Raw genomic sequence first — 26,941 nt, 5'->3', positions numbered from 1 at the left:
TGACACTTCTGTAACGTTTGTGTGGGACAGCAAGCATGATCTCGCGAGATAATGCTGTAAGCGGTCATTTACAGCGTGATCTCGTGAGATCATGTTTGCTTTGCTGTAAGTACCACACAAACGTTACCGAAGTGTCGGGGTTGTGAATAGACATCGCGTCCTGGCTGGAAGCGACGTCTATTCACTATCAACACACTTTAGTCACGTTAATGTGTGAGTATGTGACTGCACATCATGATCTAGCAAGATCACTTTGTGCTAAATACATGAATGGAGAGAAATGTATGAGGCGGATTGGTCAGCGTCATACACTTCTCTTCACAACGCCCACTTGGTCAAAAAGTAAAAAGACGCCCAGTAGTCTATTAAGAAAGTCATTATCATAAATCTAAAATAGGTCATGACTGATCGTTTTTCGAAATAAAAACCACTGCTGTGATCTACATTACAGCGCCGATCACATTATGTAGAACATAGGCCACTTATAATGTGGTGACAGAGCCTCTTTAAAGGGATGGTCCAGGCATGGGGCTGTTCTTTTTTTTATACTGATTAATAATCCACTGGATAGGTCATTATATAATCGGTGGGGGGTATAAGTACCAGTCCCCACACTGAGCAGCGGTTTCCGAGAGCTGTGCAGGGGCGGTGCTTTGTTACTGCAGCTCTGCTCCTATTCACTTGAATAGGAGCAGAACTGCAGCACAGCTGCACAACTTCTGGCACCTGGAGGCAGAAGATTAGTGCGGAGTCTGGGTGTCGGCCTCCCAATGATTATATACTAATGGTATCAGTATGGGGAAACAGTCCCCAACCTGGACAACCCCTTTAGTCATGGGGACTAGCTCAATCACTCATGCTCTAAATAGTCTGGGCAGACCTGGTCCTAATCAGTAGTTTGAGAACTTACCTACACTCTGAGGAGTTTGTCTGCCATTTTGACATGTATATAGCCATTTTTCAATTAGCTTCCTAAGCAGTCACTTTTGATAGAACATGCGAAGTAAACCATTGACAGGTTGTAAAGCAAATTTTATTGCAGTGACAGTACCTATTTCTACACCTAGACTTTATGTAGTGCTACTGATCAATTTTAAATATGGAGTTACAGATACGTTCAAATTAAAACATGGTCTGCAATCTTGGAGACTGCAGCTGTCACAAGAGATAAAATCAATCAATAGCACTACAAAAAGTGTGGTTATAGCCCTGCCTGGACAGCAAATGAATTGGCATTTTACTTTTATGGGATGGGAAGGTTCTCTAAATACACTTTAAACGGGTATCCGTTACCCCCTATCCGTAGGGTAAGGGGTACCTTGCTGAATTGTGGGTGTCCGACAGCTTGGATCCTCACTGTTTACGAGAATGGGGGTCCCAAACCCCTAGTTTGAACTGAGCAGCCGCTCCATTGATTCTCTAGGGGAGCGCTAGAGATCGCCGAGTGCAGCATTCGGCTTTTTCCGGCGCGGTCAGAGAATGGAGCAGCAGTGCGCATGAGCTACCTATCGCTTAGTTCAAATAACGGTTTCGGGACCGCTGTTCTTTTAAACGGTGGGGGTCTGAGCTGTCAAACACCCACCAATCAGCAAGTTACCCCTTACCCTATGTATAAGGGGTAACCTGTTTTAACCAGAATACCCCCTGTAAGGCCACTTTCAGGTGGCATTATGTGGGTGCATTGATTTTCAGCTGCAATAACCAGAGCTCCTGTGGTTCACCTATACCAAACTAAGCACACCATAAGGTTTTTGCGATTACCCATCGTCCATAGAATCAGGCGGCCCAGGTTCTCCAGCCATAAAAATGAACACACTAAAACGTGCCAGTACTACAATGGCCTCATTTCGACACCCATATATGCCCACATTAGCATCTCTCATGGCCACAAAAGCTGGCCTATTTGTAAAATAGGCCAAATAGCATCATAGGATACAGTTAGTCCATATTATTAGACTCCTGGTTAGTCTAGGACTTTCAGCTGTACTACGGATGCTAAAACACACCCTCAGGCTGCTGGACGATTGACTCCAATCTATGAGGCTTTTAGTTTAGGCAATTTTATCCCGCAAACATGAGCACAAAAAAAGTTGATTACCGGTAATCGGTTTTCATTAACCCGTAACAGCACCCCTGGAGTCATCCCATTTGCTGGACAGGAAGCTGATATATATATATATATATATATATAAAAAGAGACCCCCTCCACCCATGATATTTTGAAGAACCAATTCTCATCCTATCTATGTACGTGCGTAATTGTTTGCACCACCTTAGTGAACAGCTACCCACCATAAGTACATATTTAGTCATATCCTATAAGACACACACAATTCATAGGAGATTTTCTGAAGGGGGCGGGTGCTGTCATAGGTTCATGATAAACCGGTTACTGGTAAGTAACCAATCTTTTACCCTTTCACCTATGACAACACACCTGCAGATATAAACCAGTACCTGTTTTTAGGATGGGACTACAGCTTGTAGAGCTTTCCTACCACAAGCTAGGTCAGTGGCTGAACTCCACGTAACTGCCCTGCAAATCTGATCCAGAGAGGCTGTCTGCCCAAGTAGACAGCTCTAGTGTAATAAAATCCAAAGCATTCTGGGGGGGGGGGGGGGGAGGGAATTAATGATCTGGCCAACATGGGTTTAGGCTATGTTTGATCACCATTTCATTTTTTTTTTGTGGGAGATTAGGTGACAAAAAAAAAAAAAAAAAAAGATTTTGGCGCTTAATTTTTATTTTTTCCCAACAGCATTCACCGTGCGGGTTAAATAAAGATATATTATAATAGTTCACACTTTAATGGATGTGGCGATATCAATTTTGTTTATTTATTTACTATGCTCTAGGGGGAAAATGGGAAAAGGGATTTTTGAACTTTTTTTTTTGTGAAAAAAAAAAATGAAACCAACTAACTCATTTTTACTAGTCCCCCTAGAGGACTTCAACCAGCGATCGATGGATCGCTTGCACGATATACTGCAATACTAATGTATTGCAGTATATTGGGATTCTGACAGGCATCTATTAAGCCCTGCCAGAGGCAGGCCTTAATAGGTGTACAAAGATGGCGGACCTGGGGGTCTTCATAAGGCTCCCAGGCAGCCATAGCAACCATCGCCCCCTCCGTGATTGCGTTTGGCACGATGAGCTGTTAAAGGGGGTCACCGCCCTCTTGCTCACGATTTAAATGCTGCAGTCGGTATTGACTGCGGAATTTAACTAGCAGGATCGCGCTCGAGTGCAATGCCGCTAGTTACTCTGAAGTGTCAGCTGTAACATACAGCCGACACCAGCATCGCATGGAGCTCGCTCGCTCAGTGAGCCCGCTCCACACTTCCCCTTCCCGGCTATGACATATCTGTATGTCATATGTCGGGAAGGGGTTAAACTCCTGCTCCTTTAGATTTTTGGGGAGTCACAAGAGGGAATACTAAATTCCTGGTATTAATGAAATTGGGAACTTACCTTTAGCAAGAAACCTGGTAAGGTCTTCATAATTAGCCTATCTTCCAACACCAAGGTGTAAGGCGGCAAGGCTGAGAGGGATAGAGTTTTACTCTGGGCAGTAGTAACAGCTAGTAAAAAGGTCATCTTTAGGGGGGGATTCACACGAACGTGTAGTCGGTCCGTGCGGGCCGCATGGTTCACGCGCCACGCACAGACCAATACAAGTCTATGGGGCAGTACACGGAAGCACTTCCGTGCGAACCGACTGAAACAGCGCACCAGCTGCCAAAAAGATGAATGTAAACAGAAAAGCACCACGTGCTTTTGTTTCCAAACGGAGTGTCTTTTTAGATGAGCGAACACGGACAACCGAACCGAACTTCACCGGGTTTGGCCGAACTCGTTTTGGCCGAACCCGGCAAAAAAATTTCCAGTACGCGACTTCAGGAGATGTCACTGTCCAGGGTGCTGAAAGAGTTAAACTGTTTCAGCACCATGGACAGTGACTTCCGATCCCAATATACATGAAACTGTAAAAAAAAAAAAAACTACTAAGTTCTGACTTACCGATAACTCCCGGCTTCTTCCTCCAGTCTGACCTCCCGGGATGACAATTCAGTCCAAATGACAGCTCCAGCCAATCACAGGCTGCAGCCGTCACATGGACTGCCGCGTCATCCAGGGAGGTGGGGCCCGATGTCGAGAGGCGCTTCACCAAGGCAACGGCCGGGAGGGAAGTTCTCGGTAAGTACGAACTTTCTTTTTTTTTTTAACAGGTTGCTGTATATTGCGTTCGGCATTCACTGTCGAGGGTGCTGAAAGAGTTACTTTCCGATCAGTTAGCTCTTTCAGCACCTTGGACAGTGACTGCGTCGACTAGCCTCATCTCTATGATGGCGGCTGCGCGACAATCACGCAGCCGTGCATCATACACGGATGACACACGCAGCTGTCAAATGTTTTTTGCGCGCGCAAAATGCTGCGTTGTTAGCACGCACAAAAACGCAACGTTCATCTGAATCTGCCCTTAGTGAGAAATTTTATTGACAGGGTGGGACTGAAGATCTTTTGAGGTCTTATCTTGGAGGCTGCAATCAGGAACCTTCTAATCCAGGAGTGTTCTGCTAACCTGGAAACAGGGCAGAAATTTGTACCTTTAATGTACTAGGTTTGAGGTGATTGTCTAGCCCCCCCCCCTGGAGAACTTTGATCCACTGGACAATCCCATCCAGAGGACAGGAAACCTGACCGAGTGTGTGGTGTCCTCTTATATCAGGCTTCACGTCCAGGGTATGAGATCTCTCCAGGGGTGCTGTCATAGGTGGAAGTGTAAAACACGCCCAAGCGTAAAACACAATTTATTGATATCTGGCTGTTTTACTCGTTTGATTGAAATGCTGTTCTTTATCAAACCCAATAAGATGCAGTCCCTACAGTTCCTCCCTCATCTTAGGAGCAGAGCCCTCAGGGTGACGACATGTAGCACAGAACTGCAACCATTAACATGGATTTATTTTTTTAATGGCAAGGCAGTTTTGCATGTACAACTGCATTACCTACAAAATCATGCAGCCATTAACTAGGTTTGTAACCTGCACCTACATGGTGCGGTTTTTTTGGTCGCATGTGGACAGTTACGCATGTCCTCAGCCTAATGTGATTACTGTCTTACTAATTAAAGTCTGATTTGTGTATATTTTCCCTCCGAATTGTAAAGTGCTGCAGACCACATCGTGGCGCTATATAAAAACTGTTCCCATATTCAAACCCTTTGTCTTTAAAACAAGGTATTGCTGTCAGGCCTGCTGGAAATGTATTTATGAAATCTTGCCTTGGAATACAAAATGTATAAAAGTACAATAAGAAAAAAACTCATTTCAAATCACCACTTTATTAGTTATTGACACTACATTATTCAAGTTAACATTGTCCACAAGGATGCTGTTGAACTAGTCTTCTCCCTGTATGGATAAACAATTTCAATAGATTAGCAACTCTTCATGATTTCTACTTTCTCCTCACATGACTGGCTTTATGGGGAATTAAATGTTGCAAGAACATAAATTAACCCAAATGCCAACACACTATAAATCAGTTTAGGAAACCTAGATCAAGCTCAGATCATACGAGTACAGTGAAGTTCTCATAATTGAACATCGTTCTCAGTGAGGGCAAGTTTGACATCCTTGCTTGATCAATACACTCCAAATTACACTTCAATAATGATAGTCGTTCTTACCAGATAACCGGATCAGTCCCATCCTCAGTTCTGTTGGGAGTAAAAAAATAAGTCACGACTGATTAACTTATTTTGGACTTCAGACAAAGACACGTTTTCTAGACTGTCTCATAGCAAACAGAAGGACTTACACTATCGTCACTTAAGGCCCAGCTCAGGTTTAGATGAGTACTGTTAGTTAATCGTCAATGCAACTGTTCAGTGAGGGCAAGTTTGTCATCACTGCCAGGCCTTATATTATATCAAGTTAACAAAAACAGATTTGTCTTACGTTAAGATATCATAACAGCAGATAACCATATAGCCATATTCTGGAGAGCCAATGTAGGAAGCCTGGTCTAACCCTCACTTTATGCACTAGAGCAAACACTGAACTGCTAATCACACGCAATGAAACCAGATTTAATGTAAATGCCGTCTTAATCCAAACTAAAGCCTCAAATAGTCCAAATACAAAACTTTACAATATACTGCTGTTTTGTTCTGCTGCAAAAGGCCCTCTTAGGTGACATGTCATCATGGTGTGCAATGATTGGCAAGAGTACTCTAAGGCCCTGTTCAGTTTTTTTGGCACCGATTTGGACATGAAAACCACATTAGAATCCGTGCCAAAAAGAGGCCTGAAATAGCACCCCCATTGATTTCAACGAGAGGCGGTTTTTCCCCATGCAGCTTTTGAACACTCGTGGGGGAAAAAAAAGGCATCATTTCCTTTCTTGCTGCAGTTTCCACTTCTGACCTCCCTAAAATCAGTGGGAGGCAAGAAACCCACAGCATTCTTTTGCCAGTGGTCTTCGCATTAGCTTCAATGGCCGTGGGTCAAAGAAGTGGGAAAAGAGTACAGGCAGTTCAAAAGTCTGCCTCAATTCTTGAAGGAATTCTGAGGCAGATTTTTTGGCCTGCAAAACACTGAACAGGGCTTAACAGATAAGGCAAACTACAACATGCAAACAAGGCAGAAGCATGGTTAGTTTGGTCTGTTAGAGAGGCATCTAAACCAGGGATACAGCTGTATGATTACATGTCTATGGACAAGGTAGGCTGTTCTAGAAAATGTCAAGTATACCTTTAACATCGCATAAAGATGCAGATAGAACCTCCGTCTCAGCATATTGCAGATCTTCTCAACAGCCCTACATTTCTCCTACAAAGAAAGAAATCCAAACAAGTCAGTGAGTGAAGCATTCATGAGCATTAATGGGACTTCAAAGGTGTAATTTTGCCTTGAGACTATCGAATTAAACAAGCCATCGTCAGCAAACTAGAAGTGGAATCTGAGGAGGTTACAACTTTAGGCCTCATGCACATGGCCGTAGTGATGTGCACTGCCGTAATTTGCGGCTCGGACGGCTGCGTAGTCTCACCTGCAAATCACCGGCCGTGCACATCCATTTCAATGAGCCTGGAACGCAAAATGCTGACATGACACATCCCATCTTTTTCCAGTCCAGGCTCCCAGGCAACGCACAGACCGTGGAAGCCAGTGTCATGTGCATGGGCTCAGAAATGAATGGCACCGCAATTCACCTGCAGATTTGCAGGTAAATTGCGGATGCAAAAACACATTTGTGCGCACTGGTCCTTAGTGTGTTGTCAGGTTCCTGGTTTTCATTAATGTCCGATTTTGTGCCTGCCAGAAGAAGCAGCATGCAAACTAAGTGATTTGCAATGCGTAGAGACTACAACAACCTATAGCAAATACTGAAGACTTATGTCACTAGCATCAATACCAGGAAACCTGTACCAATGTATTTAAGCCATTTTTCTGGACTCAATATTGAAAAATGTGCTGTGAGTAGGAAGGGCTTTATTAACCACCACATCTCTACAAAGAGGCTGTGTCACCAGATTCTCAAATCCCTATCTCCTATTGCATGTGATCGGCACTGCAATGTAGATAACAGTAACGTTTTTTTTTTTTTTTAAGAAAAACCCGTTCATTTTTGGCCAAGTTATGAGCATATATATATATATATATATATATATATATATATATATATATATATATATATATATATATGCAAATGAGCTTTGAAATGGACAATTGGGCGTTTTTGTTTTCGCGAGATTTTGCTTCCCTTGCCGGAGTCTCACAGAAAAGAGTCAGAAGTGTCAGGATTCTGAATACACATGACGTCCAGGCTGGATAATCATGTGTATTCATTATCAGGACACTTGATTAACGTTAATCTCTGTATGTGGCTGCACATCGCTGCTGTGTAAATGAATGTAGAGGAGTGTATGATGCGGACTGGTCACTGATTGGTCAGCGTCATACACGTAAACACGCCCAGTTGGGCATAACGAAAAAAACACGTCCAATTGTCTGTCATATATATATATATATATATATATATATATATATATATATAAAATAGCTCATATCTTGGCCAAAAATAAACATTTAAAAAAAAACAAAAAAACATTACTGTTATCTACATTGCAGCGCTGAGCAATAGGAGATAGGGATTTGAGAATCTGGTGACAGTCGCTTTAAGTGGCAGAAACCAGCTCCAACCTGGCATGCTTTCTAGCATGCACAGGGTTAATTAACAGGGCTCGAAGCCCCATTGATAAATCTAGCACATGCTGCATGAGTAAGACTTCTGCACATCTCAATGCACCAGTATTAACAGATGTCTCCCAATATTCATATTAGTCACAGGAGAGACGTGTGAAAAAGGACCTTAATTTTTTTTAAATTGTGAACTTCATACAGCGAGCAGGCAAATAAGTATTCACGCGAACTCAATGACAATCACTGCCCTGTGTAACCTGCAACAATCAGGACTTGAAGCAAATGCTTGTTTATCAGATCAATGTGGCCAGAAAAAAAGTGTCACTAGTCGGTGGCACGTCTCCCTTCGCTAGTCGGTGGCACGTCTCCCTTTGCAGGAGAGCTGCTACTAACATGAAGACAACCGATCATTTGTCACCATACTAACGATTATTGCCTCTTGTGGGTGGAGCTAGAGCTCCAGGCAACGATGCAGCACTGAGGCCGTGAAAGACTACCACCCAGGAGGACAAGGCTGAACAAGCCCTCAGCCAGTCATTGGTTCATGTTAACAGGGCAGTGATCAGGCAACAAACCACTCGCTTGTCGGTGATCGCATCCTTTATACAGCCAAAAATAATAAAATCAGCAGCACACACGTAAACAGGATCTGCCGGCAACAATATGCAGAATGCATGAGCCAAACAATACTACACCAATTGACAGGTCATTAATCACCGTTCATTATGTAGCGATCTCCTAATGTAAAAGGACTTTTAGATTGTGTCCCAGATGACGTTTCTCAATGGCAAAAGCAACAGGCATTCACCGGGGCAGCCCAGTCACACGTGCAAGAAGATAGTGTAACAGAAAGTCACCAGACGGATCACGATTAATCCGTGAACAGGACAAGGAGCGCGCCATAGACAAGCGTGTAGGGAGCTTCCTACACGATAAACTGACGGGCACTTCATACGTACACATATTCAGCCTAGAAAGCGGAGTCATCCTGCTGGAATAACGAGCCACGTTCCAGGTTTTTCAGTAGTGCAGCGGGGCACCACTGAGGCCCCAGCCACCGTGCCGACACCCGAACACCACGCCATGCGGGCAGAAAGAGGCCTTCTTCAGCCTGCAGGCTCCTTATATTTCATGCGTGACGTATGAGCGCGCCGGACGTTGATTGGCGAATTGGAGGGTTCTGGGAGTTGTAGTTTTGGTCGAAAGACTAGGCCTCGCAGAGACTGTAGTCATTCCAATGGGTGACTGCGCATGCGTTCTGCACACGTGGTACAACAGCCGCTTGTAGTAGATGTCTGACACGCAGAAACGCAGCACAATTGGATCTTTTCAGAAATCCTATTTACACATTGTTGTTAAAAAACCACACACATTTTTGGGGGTATTCTGGAGTTATTTTAGGCTTCCTTCACACACACTTTTTTTTATAATGAAGAAGCATGTAAAGCCATCTTTTCTTTTTATGGTACATGCGTTTTTATGGCGTTTTTGTTGCGTTTTGGCAAAATTGTGTTTTAATTACATGCTTTTTTTAAGTGGCGATTTTCACGGGGCAAACCATGTGATTCACAGATCAAGTGATTCAATGAATGGGTCCGCAACTTAACTGCAAAATGAATGTTTCCTAAAACTCTTAATGCAATCAACCAAACAAAAAACAAACCAATGGCATGAAGTACATTGCCTTTAGACTTCCATGGTAAAACCAAAAGCGTATATCGCGTATATCACTCTTAATACCTCTGTATGGAAAAGTACAGTCGACTGATATTTCATAAAACGAAATAGAGAATATACCGACGTACCTCAGCCCAGCCGATGTCAAAAGGGCAATCTTTTGGCATCTGTCGAGTGAATAAATGTCTGGATACTTTCCTGGCTCATACGCGATTAGTTCCTTAGGGCTTATTCAGATGAGCGTGTATCACGTCGGTGTGACGGCCGTTGAAACAACGGCCGTCACACAGACTCATATATTTCAATGGGGCCGTTCACACGTTTGTTGTTTCAACGGAGCGCGTGGAAGGGTCAGTGAAAAAATAGAACATGTCCTATTGTTTTGTGCTTCACGCATCCCTCCGTAGGCTTTAGCCTATGGGGATCCGTGATAACGCGTCCCGCACGGGTGCACCCCTGACGTGAAAAACTGCAGTTTTTCACGTCCAAGGTTGGCCACGTTCGTTTTCAATGTAATATGTCCTATTTTGTTCCGTTTTCAAGGATCCCTCCATACACTCAAGTCTATGGGGATCCGTGAAAACGGAACCCGCCCAGGGGCACCTTGGACGTGAAAAATGTGATGTCTGAGTTCCCCCATCTGGCCTTAGGCCGATGTTCAAATATAGACAAAAAATAAGTCTATGTTCCATAAAACTGTGTGACCAGTAGGTGGCAGTATGGAACTGTGCACATGTGTACCATATCTATTTTAAAGGGTTCTCCAGTTGAAGCATTTAATGACATGTCATTAATGAGCTGAAAATTCCGCTGAACAAAGAGGTGAATGCACTTTATTGCTGGACCCCGTACAATAGTGTTCCCGAACCGGTGACAAGTGGCACCAGGGCATTATAAGTACTTTATCACTGGCAGTTAACACTAGGGTTAAAGCCCTAGCACTAGGCCATATACCATGCATTCGCAAAGTCTTCAGACCCTTTCACTTTTTTCACATTATCTTATGTTGAGGCCTTGTGCTAAAATAATAAAAAAAATCATTCTGCACTCAATACCCCATAATTGAAAGTGAAACACAAAGTGAAAATAGAATGTTAGACATTTTTGCAAATTTATTAAAAATGAAAACCTCAAATTTTGCATTGATATGAATTCAGACCCTTTGATATGACACTTGAAGTTTAGCTCTGGAGGCCTCCCGTTTCCCTAGATCATCTTTGAAATGTTTCTACACCTTGATTGCAGTCCATTTATGGTAAATTCATTTGATTGGACATGATTTGGACAGACACACCCCTGTCTATATAAGGACTCACAACTGACAATGCATATCAGAGCAAAAACCAAGCCATGAGGAGGAAAGAACTGCCTGTAGAGCTCAGAGACAGGATTGTGTAGAGGCACAGATCTGGGGAAGGGTACAAAAATTTCTGCTGCACTGAAAGTTCCCAAGAGCACAGTGGCCCCCATAATTCTTAAATGGAAGACATTAGAAACAACGAGGACTCTTCCTAGAGCTGGCCGCCCCAACAAACTAAGTAATCCGGGAGAAGGGCAATGTAAGGCCCTGTTCACACTGAGTTTTTTTGCAGGAGGAAAATTCTGCCTCAAAATTCTGTTTGGGATTTTGAGGCAGATTTTGACCTGCCTGAATGCCGTTTGCCGCGATTTTTGCGGTGTTTTTGTGGCGTTTTTCACTCGTGCCCATTGAGTCCAACGGGCAAAAAACGCAGCGAAATACGCTTTCTCTGCCTCTCATTGATGTCAATGGGAGCTCAGAGGCGTAAACGCCCGAAGATAGGGCATGCCGGTTTTTCCGCTCGCGGTAAAAAACGCCTCCGCCTCCCATTGAAATCAATGTGAGCCATTTTTGGCCGTTTTTCGGCGAGGTTTACTATGCAGTTTCCGCGTCAAAAAACGTGTCAAGCAACTCCGTGTGAACAGAGCCTTAGAGAGGTGACCAAGAACCCAATGCTCACTCTGGCTGAGCTCCAAAGATCCTGTGTGCTGATGGGAGAAATTTCCAGCAGGTCAACCATCACTGCAGAACTCCACCAATCTGGGTTTTATATCAGAGTGGCCAGAAAGAAGCCTCTCAACAGTAAAAGACATATGAAAGCCTGTCTGGAGTTTGCAAAAAGCACCTAAAGGACTCTCAGACTGTGAGAAACAAGATTCTGTGGTCTGATGAAACCAAGGTAGAACTTTTTGGCCTCAATTCTAAGGGTATGTGCACACACACTAATTACGTCCGTAATTGACGGACGTATTTCGGCCGCAAGTCCCGGACCGAACACATTGCAGGGAGCCGGGCTCCTAGCATCATACTTATGTACGATGCTAGAAGTCCCTGCCTCGCTGCAGGACAACTGTCCCGTACTGTAAACATGATTATACTACGGGACAGTTGTCCTGCAGCAAGGCAGGGACTCCTAGCGTCGTACATAAGTATGATGCTAGGAGCCCGGCTCCTTGCACTGTGTTCGGTCCGGGACTTGCGGCCGAAATACGTCCGTCAATTACGGACGTAATTAGTGTGTGTGCACATACCCTTAGCGTCATGTCTGGAGGAAACCAGGCACAGCTCATCACCTGCCCAATACCATCCCTACAGTGAAGCATGGTGTTGGCGGCATCATGCTGTGTGGGTGATTTTCAGCGGGTGGGTCAGGTAGACTGGTCAGGGTTGAGGGAAAGATGAATGAGCTACGCTGTTTTCTTCTTCATGGTCGGAAATCACCCGGAACACAGAGAGGTGGAACGGGGTTTAGGGTGCCCCATTCTAGGGATAGGTGCGGATCCCAGAGGTTTTTGATACGGTTGCGATTTTAACCCTAACTGCATCAAAAACGCACCAAATTGTGGTAAAAATGCATGCGGTTTTTTACTGCACCTCAAGAACTACGTATGAATATACCCTAAATGCTACAGCTGGCATGAATAGAGCCTTAATAACGCTAAACTCATTACAACTGCTTCTAATTTTTTTTTGTGGACATGCAAAATCCCATCCTTAGGCTTGGTTCACACTGTTCTTTTTGTTGTATTTTTAACATGCGGTTTTTGCCGTTTTGGTTGATGAACTCCCATTGATAGACTGCCTAGGGTATATTCATGCAGTGCTGTCAAATCAGGGTTTATTGACCCGATTACTGCTGCAATAAACCACAATTTGACCGTGTGAATATACCATAATTATACACCAAAATTGTGCATACTTTCTCATGTTATTGGAAAACTCATGAAGCATTCTATCAGATTGTGTGAACACTTCGCTAACTGCTGCATAAGCACTTGCTTCAACATGCCCTTATTATAGCTGACATATCTTGACAGACAAGCAAACAACAGATGTGAACAGAGTCTAACAATAACAAAGATAAAAAATACATTGTGTTCCACATCTGTTTTATTTCTTCACTTGTTGTTTGGTGCCCAAGGGAGATTTCCATTCCTGTCCATAGACAGAGAGGGTAGGCTGTAGTTTGCTTTTATACTTAAATTGGTAGTGCCATCTTACAATGCTAGGATATGCCATCACTTTATGATTGGTGTGGGTCTGACTTCTGGGGCGCCCGCTGATCCCCTGAAAAAGAGGTTACAGCATTAATTTAGCGCTGCATCCCCATCTCTGTTTTACTCTTTAAGAGCATGACCACACGTGGCGGATTTCCTCCGCAACTGTCCGCATCAATGCCGCACAGAATCTGCGTTGCAGATTCTGCTGCGGATCTGCACAAAATGTGCAGTAAATTGATGCGGACTAGCTGCTGCGGACTGCGGGAAAAGTGCTTCCCTTCTCCCTATCAGTGCAGGATGGAGAGAAGGGACAGCACTTTCCCTAGTGAAAGTAAAAGAATTTCATACTTACCGGCCGTTGTCTTGGTGACGCGTCCCTCTTTCGGCATCCAGCCCGACCTCCCTGGATGACGCGGCAGTCCATGTGACCGCTGCAGCCTGTGCTTGGCCTGTGATTGGCTGCAGCCGTCACTTAGACTGAAACGTCATCCTGGGAGGCCGGACTGGAGACAGAAGCAGGGAGTTCTCGGTAAGTATGAACTTATATTTTTTTACAGGTTGCTGTATATTGTGATCGGTAGTCACTCTCCAGGGTGCAGAAACAGTAACTGCCGATCGCTTAACTCTTTCAGCACCCTGGACAGTGACTATTTACAGACGTCTCCTAGCAACGCTCCCGTCATTACGGGAGCCCCATTGACTTCCTCAGTCTGGCTGTAGACCTAGAAATACATAGGTCCAGCCAGAATGAAGAAATGTCATGGCAAAAAAGCAAGACGCATCCGCAGCACACATAACATGTGCATGACAGCTGCGGACTTCATTGCGGAACTTAGAATCTCCATTGAAGTCAATGGAGAAATTCCGCCATGAGTCCGCCACTGCTCCGCAACAGACAGAGCATGCTGCGGACACCAAATTCCGCTCCGCAGCCTATGCTCCGCAGCGGAATTTTACGCCTCGTCTAAACGAACACTGCTAAATTAAAGTGTAAGTCAATGGACAAACGGCTCCGCTGCGGATTAACGCTTGCCCCCTTCACTTAAATGGGGCCGTACAGCAGTTCCCCGCACAGAGGGTGGCAAGGGTGCTGCTTAAGGCTGGGTTCACACGTGGCGGAATTTCACTTAAATTCCGCTGCGGACACTCCGCAGCGTTAATCCGCAGCGGAACCGTTTCTGCATTGACTTCCACTTCTATTTAGAAGTGTTCGTTTAGACGATGCGTAACATTCCGCTGCGGAGCATAGGCTGCGGAGCGGAATTTGGTGTCCGCAGCATGCTCTGTCTGTTGCGGAGCAGTGGCGGACTCATGGCGGAATTTCTCCATTGACTTCAATGGAGATTCTAAGTTCCGCAATGAAGTCCGCAGCTGTCATGCACATGTCATGTGTGCTGCGGATGCGTCTTGCTTTTTTAACTTGACATTTCTTCATTCTGGCTGGACCTATGTATTTCTAGGTCTACAGCCAGACTGAGGAAGTCAATGGGGCTCCCGTAATGACGGGAGCGTTGCTAGGAGACGTCAGTAAATAGTCACTGTCCAGGGTGCTGAAAGCGTTAAGCGATCGGCAGTAACTGTTTCTGCACCCGGGACAGTGACTACCGATCCCAATATACATGTATCTGTAAAAAAAAATGAAGTTCGTACTTACCGAGAACTCCCTGCTTCTGTCTCCAGTCCGGCCTCCCAGGATGACGTTTCAGTCTAAGTGACGGCTGCAGCCAATCACAGGCTAATAACAGGCTGCAGCGGTCACATGGACTGCCGCGTCATCCAGGGAGGTCGGGCTGGATGCCGAAGGAGGGACGCGTCACCAAGACAACGGGCGGTAAGTATGAATTTCTTTGACTTTCACAAGGGAAAGTGCTGTCCCTTCTCTCTATCCTGCACTGATAGGGAGAAGGGAAGTACTTTTACCGCAGTCCGCAGCAGCTAGTCCGCATCAATTTCCTGCACATTTTGTGCAGATCCGCTGCAGAATCTGCAACGCAGATTCTGTGCGGCATTGATGCGGACAGTTGCGGAGGAAATCCGCCACGTGTGGTCATGCCCTTTTAAACCACTTTATGATCGATTTTTAGCTTTATGCTAATGAGTTTCTTAATGCCCAAGTGGGCGTGTTTTACTTTAGACCAAGTGGGCGTTGTACAGGGGAGTGTATGACGCTGACCAATCAACGTCATACACTTCTCTCCATTCATTTACTCTGCACTAGCGATATAGTTATATCGTTATGTGCAGCCACATACACAAACACTAACATTACTGCAGTGTCCTGATAATGAATATACATCACTACCAGCCCGTACGTGATGTTTATTCAGAATCCTGACACTTCTGAATCTTTTCTGTGAGATTCCAGCAAGGCAAACGTAATCTCGCGAGATTACGATGTAACCTGTCATTTCAAACGAGATTACGCTTGCCTTGCTGGAATCTCACAGAAAAGATTCAGAAGTGTCAGGATTCTGAATACACATGACGTCCTGGCTGGAGGTAATGTATATTCATTATCAGGACACTGCAGTAACGTTATAGTGTGTGTATGTGGCAGCACATAGCGATATAACTATATCGCTAGTGCAGTGTAAATGAATGGAGAGAAGTGTGTGGCACTGATTGGTCAGCGTCACACTCCTCTGTACAACGCCCACTTGGTCTAAAGTAAAACACGCCCACTTGGGCATTAAGAAACTCATTAGCATAAAGCTAAAAATCGCTCATAAAGTGGTTTAAAATAGATAGTTTTTCTAAATACAAAAGCATTACTGTCACCTACATTACAGCGCCCATCTCCTTATGTAGGAGATGGAGCACTTATAATGTGGTGACAGAGCCTCTTTAAGTACAATCTCTTATATGCCCAAATTGGTGGTCTTCACTATTTACACATTGCAGTAATATAGGTTTTACACTGACATTTTTACACAAAGTTCTTTATTGGCAGTCATTTCTTGGCATGCTTCTTTTATGAATTGAATCATGTTATCAACTGTACATGGTTATCTTAAATATACCTTATCTTTGATAACTCCCCAAGAGAAAAAGACCATCGGGGTAAAGTCTGGTTATCATGGTGGCCATTCAATCGAGCTTCTTCTGCCTATCCACCTGTTGGGTAATTTTTCGTCAAGAAAATAATGCACCACTAAAGCATAGTGGGGAGGGCTCCATCTTGCTGAAAATAGAAGTCTTCATTTTCATGTTGGTATTCAGTTCTAAGGAAGTTACGGAAACCGCGTAGCTCAGTGAGTTATGCTGTTTCCGTAACTCGACCATGTACACTGTTTTCGTAGCTACCGAGTTCCGGATACAGCGCAACTAGCGTTACTACGCTGTTTACGTAACTTCAATTCACTTCTATGGGAGTTACGGAAACAGCGTAGCTCAGCGAGCACTCGACTGTTTCCATAACTCCCGACCACCTAACCAGGAAGTGGCCAGGAGACAGCGGAGCCGGGTAAGGGCCTGTTCACATTACCATTCGCTTTCCGATCCGGGGTTCTGTCGGAGGTTCAATAGCGCAGTCGACTCCGCTATTGATTCCGTCGTTAAAACTGAAACCTGCCGGAATGGTGAGGAACGGAAACCATTAGCGATGTTTCCGTCCCCATTGATATCAATGGTGACTGAAACAGAAGCTGTGGTTTCAGTTTCACTTTCCGTTGCGGTGTTCACCCGATGGAAACCTCCGACAGAACCCCGGAACGGAAAGCGAACGGTGATGTGAACAGGCCCTAAGATAGAATGGGGTTTAGGGGGCCCCCGTTCTAGAGATAGGTGCTGTCCCAGAGGCGGGACCCACATCTATCTGACATTTATGACATATCCTGTCGATATCCTTCATGGGAAGACCCCTATAAATGCCGTGTTCGCTATTGGCACTATGAACAGCATCGGAAAGTTTGAAGTTGGCTTCATCGGACCAAGTTATTTTTCTAATAATGTTATCTCTTTGTGTTTCTTCATTCAGAATTGCCTCACAAAATTGTAATTAGACTGTTTGAAAAATCTTCCCATGTATACCAACTTGTGCAACCCCCTGTATATGTTGATGTGTTTCTTAAAAGGTTGACTCATAGATAGAGATAGATAATGCGATGAGAATACCCAAAAACCACGATGAACACAATCCCTAGCGCCAATTCTAGGTATCATCTAAGCTTTCTGTGTACTGTGTATATTTCTTCACAAGATCTAAATAAAATGTAAACATGACAATTTTGTGAAAAGGGGAGCTTCCCTTTAAAAATCACTTACTGTGCCAGAGACCCGCAGTTTGACCCATTCAATCTGGTTGGTACAGTAGTGAACTTTAAGTGAATTTTGGCAGAATCTTAATATCCCATTGAAAGTATGGATATGGCCATTCTATTATAAATAGCATCATAAGTCTCACTGTGTATTATAATGAGCTGTGATAAAATTAAAGGGGGTGAGGGTCCATTGGCTCTGACAAAAATCTATGGTGCTTTCTCTTGCTAATTGGAGCAAAGATGTCCAATGGAAGAAACCTTTTAGCAGCACCAAAGGTGTTCAGACACCCTACAATTAGCTACAGGACTTAAGGGGGTTTTACACTGGCCGATTGTCGTGCAGACGAGCGTTCGTATAACGCTCGTTGCCGATAATTGCCCTGTGTAAACAGGGGAACGATCAGCAGATGAACGAGCAAACGCTCGATCATCTTCTGATCATATTGTTTTAAAAAAGGGAAATATCGTTGTTGGCAGCACGTCTTCCCGTGTAAACCAGGAGATGCGCTGCCGACATGATGATAATGTATGGGGACGAGCAATCGGAGTAACAACCGCTCGTCCCTATCCATAGTTCCGTGTGACAGGAGCAAACAAGCACCGATCAACGATGTCTCGTTGATCGCCGTTCGCTGCATCAGCCGATTGTCGGCCGGTGTAAAAAAAACGTTTACTATTCAGAATTGATGCGTTTCAAGACCATGGACTGCCACTTCAGCGTTGGACTGACCCACCAGATTATGTGGATCCTCAGGAAGTTCCATGTTCTGACCCAATTATAGGCCCCAAAGGCCTAAAAGAAGAAAACCCCATTTGAAGAGGATTTGAAGCCAGTTGCTACTATAGTAAATTCTTATGGAGTTTACTAAGAAAAAACCTACTCTAATTATTAATCCCCTCACGACTGCCATACGGCTATATACGTTCCAACTGCCGATGCCCCATGCAGTTGTCACGTTTATAAGCGTTGGCAGACTGGAACGGGGTTTAATGAGTGCAGTGCTGCTTTAGTGTGAGCAGCGCTGCACTCTCATGTCTGCCGGGCCTTTGAGAGCCCCATAATACACCCCCACTGTAGATGGCGCCATGCACAACCCCCCTGTAGATAGCGCCACCTAAACTCCCTCTAGGAACGAAATCCCCTATGTCAGATCGTACTGGTCAGGGATTCCGCTTCTAGAGAGAGCCCATGACGTCACTGTCCATCTGGACAGTGACATTAGGGGCTCTCTCTAGGAGTAGAAACCCCGGCCGACACTCTGCCCGGGGATTCCACTACTGGAGAAGCCCCTGGCGTCACTATCCATATATGGACAATGCCATTAGGGGCTACTCCTGGAGCGGAATCCCTGCTCTGGCAGGGGATTCCACTTTTGGAGTGAACCCCTGTCGTCACTGTCCATATATGGACAGAGACATCAGGGACTCCCTCTAGGAGCGGAATCCCCGGCCAGAGGGATTCCGCTCCTACAGGGAGCTACAGTGGTGCTATCTACAGGAAGGGGGTGCCATTAACTGGCGTTAAGGGTGGCGCTATCTGCACGGGGGATGTTGCTATCTAAAGGGGGAATGGTGCAATCTACAGGAGAGTGGCGCGATCTACAGGAGGGATGTTGCTATCCACAGGGGGGAGGGTGCAATCTACAGGGGGGTGGCGCTATCTGCAGGCGGGTGGTGCTATGTGAAGGGGGGATGTTGCTATCTACAGGGGAGGATGTTGCTATCTACAGGGGGGATGGTGCTATCTACAGGGGGGATGGTGCTATCTACAGGGGGGATGGTGCTAACTACAGGGGGGATGGTGCTATCTGCAGGTTGGATGTTGCTATCTCATATAGAAAGGTCTGCATATACCTTATCCAATAAAGAGAGCAATCTCAATGAGAAAGAACCACACAGGGTGTGCACCACCAAATTGTATATATATTAATTAATGTGGAAGGGAAAGGAGGAATAGTGTGTGGCTATATGAAAATGAACATATATTAAAGAAAATAATAAACTTGCACAGTGCGGAATTAAGGGTGCGCTGCACGAATACTTATACTTACATTAGACATTTTATAAATTGTATGTTACATAACAAATGTGATAAAGTTTATTATTTTCTTCATATATGTTAATTTTCATATAGCCACACACTATCTCTCCTTTCCCTTCCCCACTAATCATTATGGATGTTGCTATATACAGGGGGTGTGGCACTATCTACATAGGCACTGTGGCATTATATGGGCACTACCTACAAGGGAAACTGTGTTCGCTATCTACATGGGCACTGTGTGTGGCACTTTGTGGGAACTATCTACAGTGGGAACTGTGGCACTATGTGGGCAATGGCACTGCTTACAGTAAGGCACTATCTATGTGGGCACGGGCACTTTCTACAGTGGGCAATGTGGCACAATCTGCAGTGGTATTGCGTCCCTATCTACATGTGCACTGTGGTGTTTTCAGGAGGCTGGGATAAAAAAAAATAAAGTATAAAATTCATCCATTTTTTAATGTCCATGAAAAACGGATGGCAAATGGCAGTTAAAAACAGTCAGACGGCCGGGAAATGGATTCAAATTTTGAGACCCATTGATGCAAAACAGCCATGAAAAACTGACAGTTGATCCGTTGTTAACTGCCCTTTTTTTCACATAGTGTGAATATAGCCTTATAGCCCTCTTCACTCTCCCCTCACAGCGATCCAGGGTGACGGAGAGAGAAGACTAAGTGTTACAGAGCTGTACAGTGTGTGTATATATATATATTTATATTTAGAAAGAGAAAACTTGCCGCACTCCAGTATGACAAAATCGTGGTTTATTCAGTCAAACACACAGCAACGTTTCAATCCTACAGTGGGACCTTTCTCAAGGTCCTATTGTAGGATTGAAACGTTGCTGTGTGTTTGACTGAATAAACCACCATTTTTTCATACTGGAGTGCTGCAAGTTTTCTCTTTCTATGTTTAATACTCCGTCCGAGGATCAGGACGACTTGCTGGGCACCCGTACAACAATTTTAGTGAGTGCTGCTGCTTTCTACCTCTCTCTCTCATATATATATATATATATATATATATATATATATATATATATATATATATATTAGATAAATCTATATAAAAAAATACAAAAAAGTGTTTTTTTTTCTCACATTTTTTGTGATTTGTCTGTTCATAATAAAAATTAAAAACACAGAATTAATTAAACAAATCTAGAAAATGAAAGCCTCATAAGTCTTGTAAAAAAAAACAAAGTAAAAATAGTTGTAATAGCCAATGCGGTTGCAAAGATATTATCGTTTAAAGAAGTGCATATCAGAAATGGAAAATTTGACCTGGACACAGGGGCATCAATGACCCTTGGTTATGAAAGGGTTAATTATGTGACCTATGTGTGCACTGATAATAGTGTGGTTTAGGATACTGAGTGTAAGCCCAACAAATAATTTCCTCTGGGGTGCCAAGGTACGCCAGTCCAATGGTTGTCAAAAGGCAATTTAAGTAGCAAATGTGAGTGTACTCGGCTGCCCTTGTTGTTTGAGCCAGTGGTTCAATTCAACCCTCCAAAAGAATCACTTATCCTTATAACTATCCAAACACATACCTGCTCTCTAGACTCCCTTATAGTTGGTTAAAATTGTACAATACAATATGTAAATGATATGGGATATACCACAGTCGTTTATCGTTCCTAGAAATAAAAGACACTATGGTCCCGTAAATGTACATCTATTGTTTATATAAACAATAGATATACATTTACCGGACCATAGGGTCTTTTATTTCTATGAAGGATCAAAAACAGCTGTGGTTTAGCACATATAATTAACAAGACAATTTAAAGTGGTATTCCATACAAAGAACAACGTTTCAGAGCTACTCAGATGAGGCTGCAGAAGAAGCAATGGCAAAACGTGTGTTAGGAACGTGATATCTTACATGCTCTATATGCCCTATATGATCTTATTTGGTTCAGTTACCATAGAACGAGAAGCAGTTCCTCAATAATATGCATCCTTTCTTGCATATGTTTATTACTGCCTTATGCACTTTACTGTTTTTACCATGTATGCTTCATGTTGGGAATGTTTTTACTAAGTGACGTCTATATCTATTGTATGTGATGTTCCTCTAATTTTTGGACTATTTATTATAGAATATGTAAATAAAATATATATTGTTCTGATATGAAACCTTTTATAGTGTGTGCCCTTGTGTAGGTTTGATGTTCCCTAGTTCTGTCTTCTTTACATATCAAAGAAAACCATCTTGTTTTTATTTTTGAAAAGCCACAACTTGGCCATTTTATTTATTTTATATTACAATTGTATCAACAATTAAAGAACATATTAGGGCCTGTTCACATCACCGTTGCCCTTCCGTTGAGGGGTTCCGTCGGAGGTTCCGTCGGGTTAACCCCTCAACGGAAAGGCGAACGGAAACCTCAGCTTCCGTTTCCCTCACCATTGAACTCAATGGTGACGGGAACCTAGCTATTGGTTTCCGTCTGTCACCGTTGTGACAGGCTTCTGTTATTTCAGACAGAATCAATAGCATAGTCGACTGCGCTATTGATTCCGTGAAAACGACGGAACCCTGTCACAACAGTGACAGACGGAAACCATTAGCTAGGTTCCCGTCACCATTGAGTTCAATGGTGAGGGAAACGGAAGCTGAGGTTTCTGTTTGCCTTTCCACTGAGGGGTTAAACAGACGGAAACCTCTAACGGAACCCCTCAGCGGAAACTAACGCTGATGTGAACAGGCCCTTACTGCAGTATTATTGCCTATTTCAAAATAGAAGAGGACCAGCCCTCAGGATTGCATTAGCATCAGAAAAAATATTTACAATAAAACATTTTGTATATCTACAGTAAAATAAAGTTTGCAAAATTGTTTTCTTTCATGGTCAAGTCAACAGCAAGCAAAGAGGAAGCTATAAACCACTTGTGTAGCTCTACAAAATCAATGCACCATATGATATCTCCTAATACTCATATAAGTCTAGTCTGATTCAGGTCATAATACATATCTCTTTCATGTATTATATTTTAAATATAAACACACGTCAACTGTGTCTCATAGCTATAGAAGAGGGCATCAAGTATCTTATCAATATCTGATGACAAAACAGTTTGGTTTCCATATTACCATATCATGTTTATCTAATCTTAATATTAATGTTTATACCCACACATAAAGTTTGATTATTGATCTTTTATTTATAACATACTTGTTACTACGCCAATTATGTTTCTCTCCTTGAGTCAGAGTCTATATGGCTGTCTGTAGGACACTGTAGACCGTACGCTTGATGTAATGGAATAATTTAAAAAGTCTTCAAAAAACCTGCTACCACCCAACTGTATAGTGCAAACTTTTATTGAAAATTCTCTAAAATTGCCCGACATTGCACTTGGGTTTATATCTGAGCAGAAACATAGAAGCCATATCTGGGTTTATACAAATAGGGACCCAGGGTTGAATCAATGATCCTAGTATCTTTAGTTATTTTACAGTGATGTCTAGAGCTCATGTGTCTATAATAGTGTGACTACAAAGAGATCTCACAATTGATCAGGTTCACACAATGCAGTTTTTGATGCAACTTATTGCCAAAACAAGCAGTGGAGAATAACAGTCTTTCCTTTATAGTTGTCTTCTCTTTAGGATCTTTCATTGTGTGAACCTGGCCTAAGAGTGGTTTCGGCCAAACGTAATAAGCTAGTCCTGGCAACAGACACGCAGTAATAAGCTTTTATCAGTCTAGTGCAAATCTGGAGAGATCTGTAACAATTGTTGTGTCCTAAAAATGAAAAAAAATAAATCAGATTTTTATCATTAAGGAAACTGATTGTGCATACAAAAAAATATATATAAACCATCACCAGGCCAGTTACGTGAAATCACCGGAATCATTACATGTTACATGTTAACAGAGCTATTACAATTGCCATTGTTTATATCAACAGCTACTGGCGGTCAATCCAAGGAAATAAACCTTAGCTGGTGGCTATGGTTTAGTGCAAAGTTTAAAGCTAAATTCAGTATGGTAATCTTCTTCCATATGTCATTTCTTGAATCCTTCAAATACAGATTATTGTGTCCATTAAATTTGAGCTGTATATTTCATTTGCCTTATTTTACCACATTCTGTTTAGAGGTGAGGACAGAGGGGTGACATCTATTGAATCTTGGACTTCTGGAAGCCATATACAGTGCAGCTGAGTATCACGGTTGTCTACAAAACATTGTCCATCAGCAGGTCACTGTGCTAACTTGCTGCTTGCCTACAAAGTCCAAAATGAAATCCATCTCATTGTGCCCCAAGTATAGTTCAGGCAGCTCTTCGATTCTGTCCAAACCTAATTCCAGCACTAAAGATGTTAATACATCCTCATCAATTAAGTCAGCATCTGTCACATTTAAGGTAGGCATGTTCTGGTGGTGATTCGGTGCCATTTTATAAGTTGGGAGTCCCTGTACAAGTCCAGTATTACTCATCATTGGATATCCCTGGTACTGAGTGTTGAGTTTTTGAAGATGCATTGTAGCCATTAGTTGCTGAGTTCCCATATAGGATTGAGCTTGTCCAGGATACATCATAGGGTTTGACATATGCTGGTGCATACTCATCCGTGCCCTCATGTTTCCATCTGGGTGAGCAACTCCATATTGCATCATTGGTACTGAAGGCATGCTTCGAGCAGAATGAGGATGTGGTTGAGCCTGCATAGTGTTGATGTTCATCCTATAACTGGGATGTCCGTTTTGCATGGCTGGCATCATCATTGGGTCTGCCATTCCCTATGTTAGGAAAAAGGTAAATCATTAATTTTACATTACTGCAATATATATCTGAATGTATGCAAAACTATTTAGACAGAATCTGTTAATGAATATTTAGTAATTTTTATAGTGCTCCTAAATTTTTACTTTAATTTTAAAACCAGGTAAATTGTACCCACTTGGCTTTATGGCACTTTTTCAAGTGAATAGGTGACTGTTGTGAATTACACTCCAACTGCACATAGATTCTACACGGAGACAAGGAAACAGCCAAGGCAAGCTACTATTCTTATGTTTATTACTGCAGCGGTGCCAACCAAAGTGTGATCTGCCTTATTTTAAAGGATTACTTCCATCTGTCAATATTTTCATCAACATTCAGATCAAATTTCCTCTCATTGGTATGTAACACCTGCATAGCTTACTTTAAAGTAGAGCATTACCTTCTTAAAGATATTAAGACTTTGATCACCTCACGTTTAATGTTTACGTTTGGGACATACGCCGAGAAAATCTTCTGACGTATGCGCCAAATCTAAACCCTTCATGTATGCAAACTGTATGCCATTTGCATACGTCATCAATAGGCTGTCATGTTAAACTTTTTTTTGCGATGGCAAACTGAATAGTTAAAAAAAAAGTATACTGGTTTATACATGTCTATCTGATTCTAAAAGGGCACTATTTGGGCATCCTTCCGGCCCATAGGGGTTTATAGACCCGCTTAGCGTATGCTCTGGAAATATTGCCCTGCGCAAACGCTGCACGTAAACCACACTGAACGTGGTGTGAACAAAACCTTACATAGCTATCTTCCATCGCAAATCCAAAATATGAGTTTATTCCTCATTCTTGTCTAGTGAGCATAAGCCGTGCAAATCATAAGTTTTTGCCCCTGTGGCAACAATTCATGCAACTATGTGATTTAGCATACGAGGAGAAACATGTTCAACATTTTTTTTTCAGACGTTTTCCTTCATTGCAGTGATAATCTATTAAGATATTAATAAGTAATAATATTTACTAAGACACAATAATGTTGCACAGTTAAATATACCCAGCTATGTACACAAGACCATCGCACTCTTTTGATATTTTTTTTATTATTTACCTCTGTTTCTTCTGGGGATTCAGCTCTCATTCAACAGTATAAAATGATGTTGTTAGGTCAATGCTTTCTCACGAAATTGTCCCTTGTGTGCGTGTGGTAAGGACATTTTAGCAATCATTTAATTGGGGATGGGCCGATATAAACAAAAGCAGTATCGGTAAGATATTACAAAATATTCTTATGCGGTGCAAGCAAGGGTTAACAATAGTAATGTATTGTATTACCCTCTTATAGAAAGATGGAGAAAATATTTCAAAATATCTGATATGACAGTTGTATTATTTGATGTTATGTATTATATTATTTAAAAGCAGATATCTATTTGAACTGTGGCTTTAAACTAATAGTCTCATCTGTCATGTGACATGGGTTGCTGTATAATAAAGTAATTTACATTTCAGGGTTAAATATGATATAATGGTATGATATAACATAGAGCTTTCTGATGTAGTACGTATAAGAATATAAATGTATGGGACGTATCGTTAATTGTCATGTGATACAAAAGTCCATGTCTTTGTTATAGTGAAGAAAAGAAATTGTAACACTATGAAGCCAAGTGTATCCATATGTAACTGATGGAGGTGTTTACAGACCGGGCTCTAATAGGATTGAGTGTCATACCCATTTAGATGTGCGTTAAAGTCACAGGGGATTTACAATGAAAACAAAAGACTTTAAACGGAAAAAGTTTAACCCTTAACAAGTCAAAGCATTGTTGAGGTTTCTGAACAAAGGAATATGATAATGCACTTAGGGTTTCTTCTTTTATTCTGTTATTTTTCTGATTTAGCAAGGTTTATCTGAGCATTAGAAATGTCCTTCTCACAATGGTTTATAGTAATTCAAAAGTGCATTATGTTTTATGTACAACTAATATATGGTTATTGTAAGGTCAATATTAACACAGTGTATTAGCACTATATAAATAACAAATGCATAATACATACCAGTAACAGCATAGTATGATATACAAGCAAATTTGCAGAGACTCATTGTAACAACCAGGTTAATACACTCACCCAAAGCAGCAGCTCCCTTGATCCGTCCTTTGTAAATCCAATCAGTGTGTAAATGAGAGGAATCCAGAGCAGTCCACCAGACTAGTTCCTCCACCAGAGTGCATTACTAAATAGGACTCTCAAGACAGAATACTGGGGGGTGGAGGCTAATTAGACACGCCCCTTGCTCCTGATTGGTTGGCCTCAATCCACTTGAGCTGAATCCCTACCCATGTGTTGTTGTTAGACTCTATGAACTGCTGCCTATCAGATGGTTATGCCACTGAGACAGGGTGCCCTATGGGAAATAAGAGTCACCGTTAAATAATGTCTTTGTAGAATAAAGCAAAAAATAACAATAATGCCATTTAACTAG

The 26,941-nt window shown here is 42.7% G+C and overlaps 1 protein-coding gene, 1 long non-coding RNA gene and 1 other non-coding gene across 3 annotated transcripts; all 3 read right to left on the bottom strand.

The window, feature by feature from the left end:
• Nucleotides 1-5,329: 5,329 nt before the first annotated feature.
• On the bottom strand, nt 5,330-9,336 carry LOC142741164 (uncharacterized). The gene is made up of 4 exons (XR_012881018.1): nt 9,174-9,336; nt 6,763-6,840; nt 5,697-5,726; nt 5,330-5,418 (listed from the first exon to the last, which is right to left on the bottom strand). It is a non-coding gene; the product is annotated as an uncharacterized LOC142741164 (long non-coding RNA).
• On the bottom strand, nt 5,568-5,651 carry LOC142747804 (small nucleolar RNA SNORD103/SNORD85). Its single transcript, XR_012882042.1, has one exon. It is a non-coding gene; the product is annotated as a small nucleolar RNA SNORD103/SNORD85 (small nucleolar RNA).
• A 12,597-nt stretch (nt 9,337-21,933) lies between the features above and the next one.
• Nucleotides 21,934-26,690, bottom strand: LOC142741162 (cbp/p300-interacting transactivator 3-like). Its single transcript, XM_075850551.1, is given in 4 exon segments — nt 21,934-24,471; nt 25,565-25,566; nt 26,587-26,647; nt 26,649-26,690. Coding segments are annotated over 4 exon segments (654 nt in total). The 3' UTR covers nt 21,934-23,922.
• Nucleotides 26,691-26,941: the final 251 nt, after the last annotated feature.

Source organism: Rhinoderma darwinii, chromosome 2 (assembly GCF_050947455.1).
Source record: "Rhinoderma darwinii isolate aRhiDar2 chromosome 2, aRhiDar2.hap1, whole genome shotgun sequence".
Classification (NCBI taxonomy): Eukaryota; Metazoa; Chordata; class Amphibia; order Anura; family Rhinodermatidae; genus Rhinoderma; species Rhinoderma darwinii.
Note: the sequence above shows the minus strand (reverse complement) of the source record. Positions and strands in the feature narration are given on the sequence as shown.